General features: G+C 40.9%; 1 protein-coding gene across 3 annotated transcripts; it reads right to left on the bottom strand.

Annotated features, from left to right (window-relative positions):
- Positions 1-211: 211 nt before the first annotated feature.
- On the bottom strand, positions 212-11,441 carry tfap2a (transcription factor AP-2 alpha; the record flags this gene model as incomplete). 3 transcript variants are annotated; one of them, XM_084461516.1, is made up of 8 exons in its annotated part: positions 212-500; positions 1,350-1,491; positions 3,140-3,258; positions 3,815-4,040; positions 5,477-5,528; positions 6,742-7,161; positions 7,646-7,672; positions 9,631-9,681. In XM_084461516.1, 8 exons carry the CDS (start codon positions 9,679-9,681, stop codon positions 212-214), a joined length of 1,326 nt encoding a protein of 441 aa, XP_084317642.1. The 3 variants fall into 3 exon arrangements, with proteins under 3 accessions (XP_084317642.1, XP_084317643.1, XP_084317644.1); XM_084461517.1 differs by lacking the exons at positions 7,646-7,672; positions 9,631-9,681 and adding an exon at positions 11,409-11,441; XM_084461518.1 differs by lacking the exon at positions 7,646-7,672 and having other exon boundaries at positions 9,631-9,721.
- Positions 11,442-11,515: the final 74 nt, after the last annotated feature.

Here is an 11,515-nt window from a genome sequence, read left to right as displayed (position 1 = left end):
CGGAGACCTTTCCCGCCCCGGAGCTGTTCCTTTGCGCCTTTCAACATCTTTTTTCTTAATTCTTATGGGGATCTTGCGTCGCTTCCGTGAATCCAAAGTTGAATGGTAGTAAAAACAAACATGTAAAATCGCGAGATCAGGAAGTGGCACGTTACTTGATCAATAGTATGTATAAGTATTTATAATATTTATATTGGGCGTTCAGGTGAAATCACTTTCTGTGCTTCTCGTCTTTGTCTCCGCCTTTAGTGCCGCTGTCTGAGTGACTGTTGGGGTTGTTGTTGAGGTACATTTTGTCCATGGCTTTGATGGCCTCCGTCAGATAGTTCTGCAGAGCGGTGAGGGCCGCGCACATAGCCGGGGTCCCGAATCCGTGAGAAATGAGACTGAAGTGGGTCAAACAACTTTGAATCCCTGGCTCAAGAATAGGTTGAGGTCGAGAATTCCCCAATGGCGAGCGGTCCTGGGAAAGCAGGTCTGTGAATTCTTTGCAGATTTGCCTAAAAGAAGAGACAACGTGTTAATTAGGCTAGTAATATTACAAGGCCACTAATGACACGAGTTTGATCAATCATTTTGGTGTCTCACATATAACAGTAATAATAAATAGCCTAGGCATTATTGTTAGCTGTTAGGGCAATATGAGTCCCATGTTTGTGCAATTGGATGCAACGTTTTTGCACTGGACTGCGTAAAACATAATCTTATAACCTAGAGTGAGAGGGGTTGGTGTTGGAAGAGAACCAGCTATGTGTCAATGGAATTGCAATCATAGCAAACAAAATGGTTGTATGTGGATGAATCCTTGGCCTGCTCAATCGACCCACCAATAACAGTAGCCTAGCTTATACCGCAGCTTGGATTGGCCAATACATTACTGCACGTGTTTTATTCAATGGTTAGACAATGGTTACACAAAAACGTTAGGCCTGAATCGTATAATTGTGAGCAAGAATATCGTCTGCTTAAAAGTGTACAATAATTGGCAATTTGTTTACTTGCAATGTGGATGTATTTGTAATAGGCTAGACAGATTACTTAAGTGAGCTCCTTCAAGACGATAATTTATACCCTCAATTAATGTCCATACAATTGTTTTAGTGAAACCCATTAATTCATGACGCCAACCATTGCTAGCCTATATAATGCAGTAATGAAACACAAATATAACAAAGCCATGTAATCACACTGAATAAATGCAAGTGATATCTAGCCCATTACAAATTATTTTGTGGGTGATACGCTTATAAAATTGACCACTTTGTGTTTTTGTTTGCAAACCCTCGGTGAAAATGTGACAATGTCTTGAATACATTTTATGACAAATGGAATGTGATAAAAGCACTTACTTTGTTGCCAAAAGCATGTTTTTTCTTTGGACTTGTTCGTTTGGGTCAGAATGCTGACGGTTTACATATTCAGCTACTGCCTTGGATGGAAACTCTGTCTCGCATACGTAACCAAAATCCCTGGCAAGATGCACGGCTTCGCCTAAGAAGGAAAAAATGGATTGAGTGTATAATATATGGGTCTTAATGGGTGACATCAAATGTAGACCAATTAACACCTTCACTTAACACATTATTCATCTAATTAATTCTACGTTTTTGGCCAAAGAGTGCCAACTCTTTGGTGTAGCTTTCAAGCTGGAAAGCAGTAGGCTACCTAACACCTGTAGGCTGCATTCCATCACGTGATGGTAAAAAAAGTGTTGTCAATAAGAATAAGGCCCCATACGTCATTACGTGAGAAGAGTTGGATATCAGGTAAAAACAATAAGTGGATATTAAATATCAGGCGGAGCGTCACCATAACACCATGTCATTGATTACCGATCTCTTATGGAAAATCTGCAGATCATACAACATAGTAAGCAAGGCCTAAAGCAATTTTAAAAGGCTATAGGACCTAATCTGGCCCTTACATAGGCCTACTTTAGCCATGAGAATTATAGGTTCATTCCATAGAGGCCTGCCTTTTTTTGTTGATTTTTTCTAGTCTTTGGTTTTAATTTCCTGAAACAGTTGGATTTTACTGCGGGGCTTCCTGCCATAAGCCTCAACTCCGGAAGAACGCATGCGCCAATTAGCATCAAAGCTCAAGTCCAGTAAACTCGTTTCCATAAAATGGAGCGGATCATAAACAATAACAGCACTTCAGAAAAGCAGTGCCCCCCCCCTAAATAACCTAGTGCCTTCATACCCTATATCTCCCCCCCCCCCCCCCCCCCCCCACACACACACACACACACCCCTTATCGCAAGGAATCATAGGCTACATTTCTTCAGCTTCATTATACAGCACCAAATTTCAATGAAGCACAATGAATATTGCATTTGGTTCTCAGCTCCAATGATTAACAGGAACCACTGAACCATCCTAGGCTTTCACCTTTAAAACCTACCAGCACACCAAATACCACCGCACTGAATAATAAGGTTCAACTTTGCAAGCAAAATGAATTTATTCAGTAGCTTATGCATCCTTACTGTGCACCATAATTGACTAATTTATTCTACAATGGGCACACAACATATTTACTCAATAGGTCAGTCCCATTTCGTCAAAATGTAAAAGAAGTAGTCCATACAGCCAAAATAATAACCTAACCGTTATAAAGGTTGCATTAGGTTACTACCACCACTAATAGTAAGATAATAATCTGGCTAGAGTGAGAATATGGGGTGAATAGCCTAAATCAAGCCATCTACCTCAGCCAGAGATGAAACAACTCAACCTTACCCCAAGCTACAAATACACAAATATCTATAACTCGAGTTCAGCAACAAAGCAAATTAATCTGACCCAAACAAGGCCAGGCAGACCTGCAGTGCATACAGGCCCACATTAGCAAGAGAATTGTATACAGGTAGATGTACAATGTTGCGCAAAACCTTAGTTAGGCTACAGTTCTTTCACCAAAATGTGATAGAACTGTAATTAGGCTACAATTCTATCACCAAACACACGTAGCCTATCCTTCCTTCATGCACTATTACTTATGAGGCAAAGTCAGTCCAAATTACATGGACGAACGCATATGCTGATTTCAAATGCACCCCCTCCCCCATTGAAAACGTTCAAGACACCTGCTACTATCGCGGGAACCAGAACTCAAATCATTTACAATGCAACTTACCTTCGACTAGTGACGTCAGCAGGGTAACGTTTGCAGCCTTGCGTCTACCTGCTGGTAGGTTCAGTCCAATTTTATCCAATTTCTCTCTTAAGGACCTTCCACCGTTCTTAGACTTGGCCCTGTGACAACAAAAGATAAAAGGTTATAAGACAACGTTCTCGTAATCATGATGAAATGATGGCTGTATTTACATCATGTGTGGACTGTGAGGCATTACTGCAGGCCTTATCCAAAACGACGTACGTGCATGAATTCGTCATCAGGTGTAGCCTTTTTTACACAATTATTTACCCGATTAACAATGGTACAATTGAACGGTGTTTCCACTGCGTATAGCCTAACTGCACAAATAACTATAGGTCTACAATATCAGCAGGCTGCAAACGTTTGATTTGAATAACCCTTAGGGAAGTGCCACTACAGACCACTGCTTCAACGGACAGTTCACTAAACACCTATATTTTGATGATAGCCTACTTCATGTCTTTACTACTTGAGTTTGGCCCACATTATTTTCTGGTCTACACAGTGAGAGGAAACAAATTCTCCGTGCGCTAATACGGAATTTAAGAGTCCGCCTTTTTTAGCTGTTTTAAATGCAGAAGGTGTCATGCTTGGTCGATTTTAATTATTCTTGGTACAATAAATGAGCGGAGACATTCAAGTCCAGCTCACCTCCTCAGCACCCCACCCAGCAGAGACGCGTTGAGGCACTCAGGCGGCGAGAGGCGTCTCTGCACCTCCGCCACGGTAACCTTGTACTTTGATGTGGAGCTGAGCAGCGACAGGCGACCCGGAACAGAGCAGAATACTTCGTTGGGGTTTACCACACCACCGAAAAGACCGTCCTTATTTAGCGGAATGGCGGAGACATTGTTGTTCTTGGATAAGGAAACGGGACCTGGGGAGGAGAGAGAATGAGCCCAGTGAATTTCATGCAGCGTAGACTCTTAATCCAAATGAGAGGACGCTGCAGGCCTGTATAGGCTATGAATAGCCTAGTCCATGCAGGAGCACATCCAAAAACTGCAAGGTGTAATGTTGGCCTATATAATCCAACGAGCAATATGATGACGACTATTTAATAATAGGCGACTGAAAGATATAGGCTAGGCTATTCTAAAAAATAACAATCGCCATCATAATACCATATATAGCCTAGTAATAGGCTATTAATAATAATATGTATGTCGCCTAATTAAAGTGTATAGGCCTATTATTAGTATTGTTATTATACACATATACACATTATACACTCAAAACATCAGCCAGCTGTAGGCCCTATGTGTGAAGGCCTCTGTTGGGCCCGATATTAAAAACGCCAATGTGAGTTCTCAAACATGGCACATTTTGCAAAGGCACACGCACGCACTGTGTTGCGAATACACAGGCACGCAAGACCCCAACATCTAGGCTACCGAGATAAATGCTACGTAGGCCTATTTTGACATATCCACGGTAGGGCCTATCAAAAATACTATGTAAAAAAAACACACACACACAAAAACGTGTGCGTGTGATTTCACATTTCAGGGTCTAGCGTTTTGTGTGCAGTAATCGGAGACAAAGGACTAGCGCTTTTGGATAGATCACTTGTGACATTAATAGCTCAGGGAAGGCTAATAGAGACAATAGGAGTTAAACGAACTCTTGAGATTACTAATATAAGAGCCAATTATCATGTTGATGCGGAAAGAGCATCTCTCAAGATTTATCCCGTGCGAATCTAATTTGACCTGACAAAGGGGCTCCACATGGCGAGAGGAATAACGTTAAACTTGACCATGGAGTCGGCTACTCGGAAAAGTAAACAATCAATTCAAAAAGTAGGTTATTATTTGCAAGGCATATATTGAACCCACTGTCTCATATACAACCGAAACTGTATAAAAAAACAAAGTGGGACCCTAAATATTATTCACCCAGAACCTTGCATATTAGGCTGTTGCAGACCGGGATTTTGACTCCCTTATTCAAGATCTGCTAATCGTGTCATCCTGACCATAATGCATACAGCATTAGCAACTGCCATTTTAGATTTGATCACGCTGCGCAATGGAAATCGTATAGGCCCGAAATATTGAGGGAGAAGCCTATAGCATACACACAATGAAGCAATAGCCTACTGTAGCTGCACTACTCTGAAAAGAGTAGCTTCCATCATCGAAACGAAAGGTGCAGTTACAGTTTGATACACTGAACCATGAAGTAATGAAAAATACTCCGCATTAGCCTTGTCCCTTGAATCAGTGAAGCATTACCGTGCGAGCTGTGGAGCAGAGTGGTGTGTGAACAGCTTGTGGAAACATGCAAGGTATCTCAAAGGAAATTGCTTACCTTTTTTAATTACAGTCTGGTCGGGGATGTGAATTCCTTGATCCTCAACATGCTGCAACAAAAGAGCAAAATATACAATGTAATGCTAAGTACAAAGGAATTACGCTACATGTCATGCAGTTTTGCACCAGCCAGCCATAAATCCACAATCAGACAATATGGAGGCCTTTATATTATAGGCCTACCTGTTCATATTTTCAACAAGGCACTAGGCTATAGCAATTGGGCAGGGTGCGCGTCATGCACACTAGACTTAAATAAGGAAGGTCTGTCGCCCCTTAATCGTGACCTCATTCCATCCACAGATTGGTTACTTACGAAGAACGATTAATCTAGATTGTAGGCATTATGAATAAAGGTGGTGTGACGCGCCATGTAGGATACACTAATTTGGGGATTGTGCGTTTTTGTTTTCGAGAAAGAATAAATCCCAAACGCTTGACTTCGACTATTCCTCAATTTGCTGCCATATCAGTTTATATGCGTATTATAGCCTATAGTCTGCGTTTATGTTTAATATTGTTCCACGCAGATGCTACTATTTGTAGGAATATTATTGCATCGACCCTCGCACTCACCCGGGCTTCAAAGGGTCTTTTCAATGAGCAGGCCTACAATTAGATTAAAGATGAAGGGAGGATATCCAGAATAGGCCTACACGTCCGAAATCGACAGGGAATATTAATCAACGAGCGCAATACACGGCATCCATTTTAGAGATAAAATGATGGTTCATAGCCTACATATAGCCTGCTTCAGCATATTTAGGGCAAATGTTGTTTACAGTTCCCTATTTCGGTGTCGTGATGGGGTCCTGATATTCATTAGGCTAGGCTACTACTATTGATAACAATAACCAGACGGATCGAGAATATTGACAACATTAATTTATGCGAGAGTGTCTGAAAATAGGCCATGGTTGAATCGAGAGTCGTTTGCTAAATACAGTACAGTTGGTTTTGATTAATACTTTTTATATATATATAAAAAAATAGGCTATATATATATATAGGCCTATATATATAGGATATATATATAGGCTATATATTGATAATCATTTCCTGCATGCAAACATGCATAAATAATTGTACGGTGTCAAGATATGGTCTGGCTATAGATGACATACATGCCCAAGTTACAGGAATAGATAGGCTAATAGACTTTAACACAGCTCATGCAATAATGATAATAATAGCTTAAATGATGATGATGATGATGATAGTAGTAGTAATAATATTAATAGTTACCAAAAAGTGTTGGATTACCTGAACATCTTCTAAAGAGTGAGGTATTCCATGGATTGGGATAGAATCTGAGAGTCCCGTATCGATTCCGTGACCCGACGGCAGGAGGACTTCTCTGCGATACTCCCTACAAAGCTGGTGGGGTAAGCCGCGGTGCTGGTGGAGCAAACTACTCTCCTGGCTTTGCCTCTGTCCCGGCCAGCCCGGGTGCTGGGGCTGCGGCTGGGCGTGCAGGGAGTTGAGGGAGTAGGGGTCGTTGACGTGAGAATAAGGGTCCTGAGACTGAGGGTAGATGGGCTGGTAGGGCGGAGGGAAGTAGGGTGGCTGGAAGTCGGAGTTCGGGGTGTGGGAGAGCGGAGGGGCGCTCGTATACGGAGACTGGCCCACCCCCCCCAGTTGAGGTAGCCTGGCTGTCCCATTGCTGGTACCGTCGTGACGATCCTGCAGGAGAGAGAAAACGGCGAATTAGACCAACCGAACCCATGATTGTGTACGCTACCCCGTTTCGCACAGACTATAGGAGGCTTTCATCTTAGTATTAGCTCTGTGGCCCTTCAATTAAATCAGCAATGGACACTATCGAATTAAAACAATTATCGCTTGAACGAATATAGGCCTAATGGATAGTGTTAATGATAGTAGTCAAATAATAATACTTGGAATAATAAAGCAATGATAGCCTATCAGCAAATAGCGCAAACGGCATCATTTGGTTAAAATGTTCAAAACAAATAAACTCTGAATGCAATTGAAATTTCGATAGTAAAATACAACTTCAGGTGAACCTTGCATGCCTTTTCATTATTGCCTAAACTGCAATATGTCTCAGCAAGACATTTTGAATAAAAAGACAATACAGTAGCCTAGTGCGAGTTCAAATGCCTCTCGAAGTCTGATTCAGCCTTAGCCACTGAGTAGAACTTACCATCGCGGAAAAACTGTGCACTAACATCTGCGTAGATTTTCGAGCGATTCAAAATAGAAATTCAAAACAAAACAAAACAACGACAATTTTCGACCAAACAAATAAACCACCAATGACACTACTGCAAGATCACAGAGACCAACGGTCAGATATGCACCACCGAAGAACGATAATCCATCAGAATTTGGGTAAATTCCTGCTGCCCTTCATTTGATTCTAAAAAGCAGTAGCCTATCGGGTCTTGCGGGTTTATGTTTTAAGTTTCTTGTATCCCTTTTCCGTCTTCTTGCTCTATGACTGTGCTGTTCCCGCGATTGAGCTCATATTAGCAAAGAGCTGCTTCTTCCCTTGGACTCCTAATAGCAGATATTCATGACTATTAATATTACACGAATACTTAATAAGGGAAGAATGGTCGGAAATCGAGCGTGAAGCGAGGAAGCAACTCAAGGCAGAGTCTGCACTAAATGACGTCCATTGAATGAGGAATCAGTATATCTAATCAGAGATGGAGAGGGAAAGAGAGGGAGTGAGGAGGGGAGGGAGAGAGAGGGAGACAAAAAGAGGGACATTCTCTTGCGTCTGACGAATCAGAGAGAGGGGGAACATTTTAAAAGGTTCGAGGGCAAGCAAAAGTGAAAGAAAGACAGAACGAAGGGGGGACCAGAGAGAGGAAGAGCCAAGGAAGGAAACAATGTGCACCTCTGGTTCGTGTGAAAATCCAGCAAACGCTGAGGGCACCGAGGCTGGCACATTTTGACTGTTCTGAGGGCGGCTGTCTGCTCGCTCTGTCCCTTTGTTTTTCATTTTAGATTCCGACGTCTCGCGTTCCATGGCCCTCCCGAGTCTCTCCACAGACTTAATCCACGGTTATTCGACTACAAACCACGCCAGCCGAGCTAACTTTCACTCGGAGAAAAGATAGGCTACTCCGAAGTTCTCCTACACGGATCCGTACATCGCATGCTTAAGAAATCCACCCCCTCTTAACCTATTTACTCAGGACCATTTTGACAAAAACATCGAACGAGTTACCATAATGAAACTCCACGTAGTAAACCCCGATTTCGATGGCAAATTCAGGTTTGTGTGACCACAAACACATTACAGACACAGGAAAGCAAACCTCGGCAGAGGCACTGTTTCTTTTCTACTCTTGGCGTGTCTACCCAAGACGCGGGTGAAAACACGTTCAACTGGCTGCACCACTCTTAAACAACTCCCTGATATTACTGCCAAACTTTTCGTCTATGCAATAATAACAAACCCTGAACGAGCGCACTGCTCACACAATCTGAAGTCTCGTATTGCACTGACATTTTCAAGAAGAATAAGACGTGCAGCACAAATTAAACAATCATTTCCACTCATTTAACCCAGCCTGTCTTGAAATAATATTATATAGCCTAGTTGTCAGACACTATCTCTGATATAATTATCAGAAAATGTAGTCTATCAGATAGGCTATATTTATTTTTTGGCTAAAAATGTCGAGGCTTTTATAAAATAAGTGTTTAGCTATTCATTCAGGTTTAGGTTTTTATATTGCCCTATTACAAAAATCATCACACATATTTAATCACAACTTGTTTCTAATGTCCTTGTAATTGATTACATTTTCTTTGGGCACTTTTATAGTTTAATTACCACTAAAATGATTGCCAGCATATTATTGTTGTTATCATTATTATTATTATTGTTGTTGTTATAATTATTAGGCTATTATTAGGCTGTTGTTATTATTATTATTATTATTATTATTAGGCATATTATCATCTACACTGTCAATTGTATTTTCACACAAAATATATATTAGCCTACATAATATATCTAAACTCCAATACATGAAAAAGGCCAGCATGCATCTTTTCATTCTCCAATTGAATTAAACAAGTTCACAGGCAACTGTCAGATCAATAAGGGATCTTGTCAAAAATAAATAAAATGACAAGAGTGTAGAAATAAATCATATACGAGCTTCTTACCTCGCAATCTTCATATTTAATATTGTCAGTTAATTTCCAAAGCATTTTCATGGGTTGTAGTGGGTATTGAGTGCGCCTTGCCTTGTTTCACACAGTGAATAGTGCTCTAGCTGAAACTATTTTTATTGAGCTTGGCTGTCTGCGCTCTGAGATCTCCCTCTAATGGTGGAAGTGAAAGCCTCGCGCACCACTGTAATAACATTCGCATTCCCTCATTAGCATATCAACAACGCTTGATCCCCATCCTACCCAACACCACTGCTACACAGGTAAAACTGTAGCGAGACTTCACATGCAGCCTATTTTATTTCTAACACTTTCAATTAAGATGGATAGCTCGACCTAAGAGGGTGCATTTTACAAGAATTTGCAAGGACTTAAACAACAGTGCTACACCTTAGAGGTGTCAATGTTTACGTAGGCTATTGAAGAACAAATTGAATGTTAAAATTAATATCACATAGTTACCTGACATGTCCCTGACTTTTGAATAATAAATAATTTCAGAGAAGTTGTTCCATGCCTCATAGTCTGATTTGCTTTTAGTCTACTCAAAGGTTCATATTTTGTATAGATTGGAGAGCGTGCCGTCATATGCAAATTGTTCTCTGTCTCCTGCTCCCCGTCATACTTTGTTGCCAACCTGATTTTCGTGAATTGTTGTTTTAGTCCTATTGAGATTCGAGACCTTGAAAAGCTATTCTGTCCCTGTCATGCAAAAAGAGACAATGCTTAAGTGGGTATACAGTTCCATTCAAGAGATGTAAGGGCACAGCTTGGAGAATGTAAATAATTAACACAACAACATGCCTTGTTTAATTTGAATGAGCGACTGAGAGAGTTGAGCTCAGCCCCGTCGCCGGTGAAGTCGAGCACCGCGGGTTGCGGGTCAAGAAACAGGTCGCCAACTCCTAGGCGTTGGCCTCTGTTAATCTCCAGATTACCATTTTTGGTGGGGTACCTTTACAACCAGTTGTTATTAATGAGCGGGTCAGTGAAACTAGCTCACAATGACAACTATGGCCGAGACGCCTAAATGTCCATCGCGTGGTGATTCTGTATGTTATAACCGGTTGGTTTTTGAGGCGGTGCGAGTGTAGCCTACTCTAAATGTTGAATTTCACCAGTCAGGTACTTTCACCTGGCCCATTTGCTTTACCTTGCATGTGCAATCATATTTATGTCAAAAAATATATAATATTTTATATGAAAACTCCAACTCTAAATGGTATCTCAGGTTTTGTGAACCAATAGGCTACATCACAATTTATGAGGTATGTCGTGAGCTCAAATTGCAGGGCTATAGAGTTGTCATTAAAAGTTATCAAGTTATCATATATCATTTATATCATTCTAATTTACTCAAACTGTCCATTTAAGCGATGCAATGTAGGTAAAACGAGGTTGAGATTGTTCCCTGATCCTACTCCTCTTAGATCCTTATAGGCCTAGCTGTTCAAAATCTACATCACAACTGGTATTGGCCCATGCAATAAATCGAACCTGTTTACCGAATGGAATGCCATTACTCGCTATAAGTGGCTAGTGGTTGTTGTTAACTTGTCATAAACTAGTCTACTGTTTGTACACAAGGAGAAAACTTCTAATTGGTGAAATATATAGGCCTAAGTATATGCATCTTGAAATGCTCCAACGCCGAGGGAGATGGAAACTTGAGGATTTGTAACTTTTGTTTTGTTGCCGTTTCTGATGCCTTAAAACTACGTCTTAGTTTACAATTTTAACCATCAATTTGTCTTCGAATAAACAACACATACCTGCCAATCGCCCATTTTGCCCATTATTGACATTCTTTGGTCTTCTGTCTGGTTTTGGTTGATCAAATGCCTTGTTATCTCATTGAGCCTTCGGTCCTTTTGCCAAT

Source organism: Borostomias antarcticus (assembly GCF_949987555.1).
Source record: "Borostomias antarcticus genome assembly, chromosome: 2".
In the NCBI taxonomy this organism is placed as follows: domain Eukaryota; kingdom Metazoa; phylum Chordata; class Actinopteri; order Stomiiformes; family Stomiidae; genus Borostomias; species Borostomias antarcticus.
The sequence above is the reverse complement of the archived record's forward strand: the minus strand, read 5'-3'. Positions and strand labels throughout refer to the sequence as shown.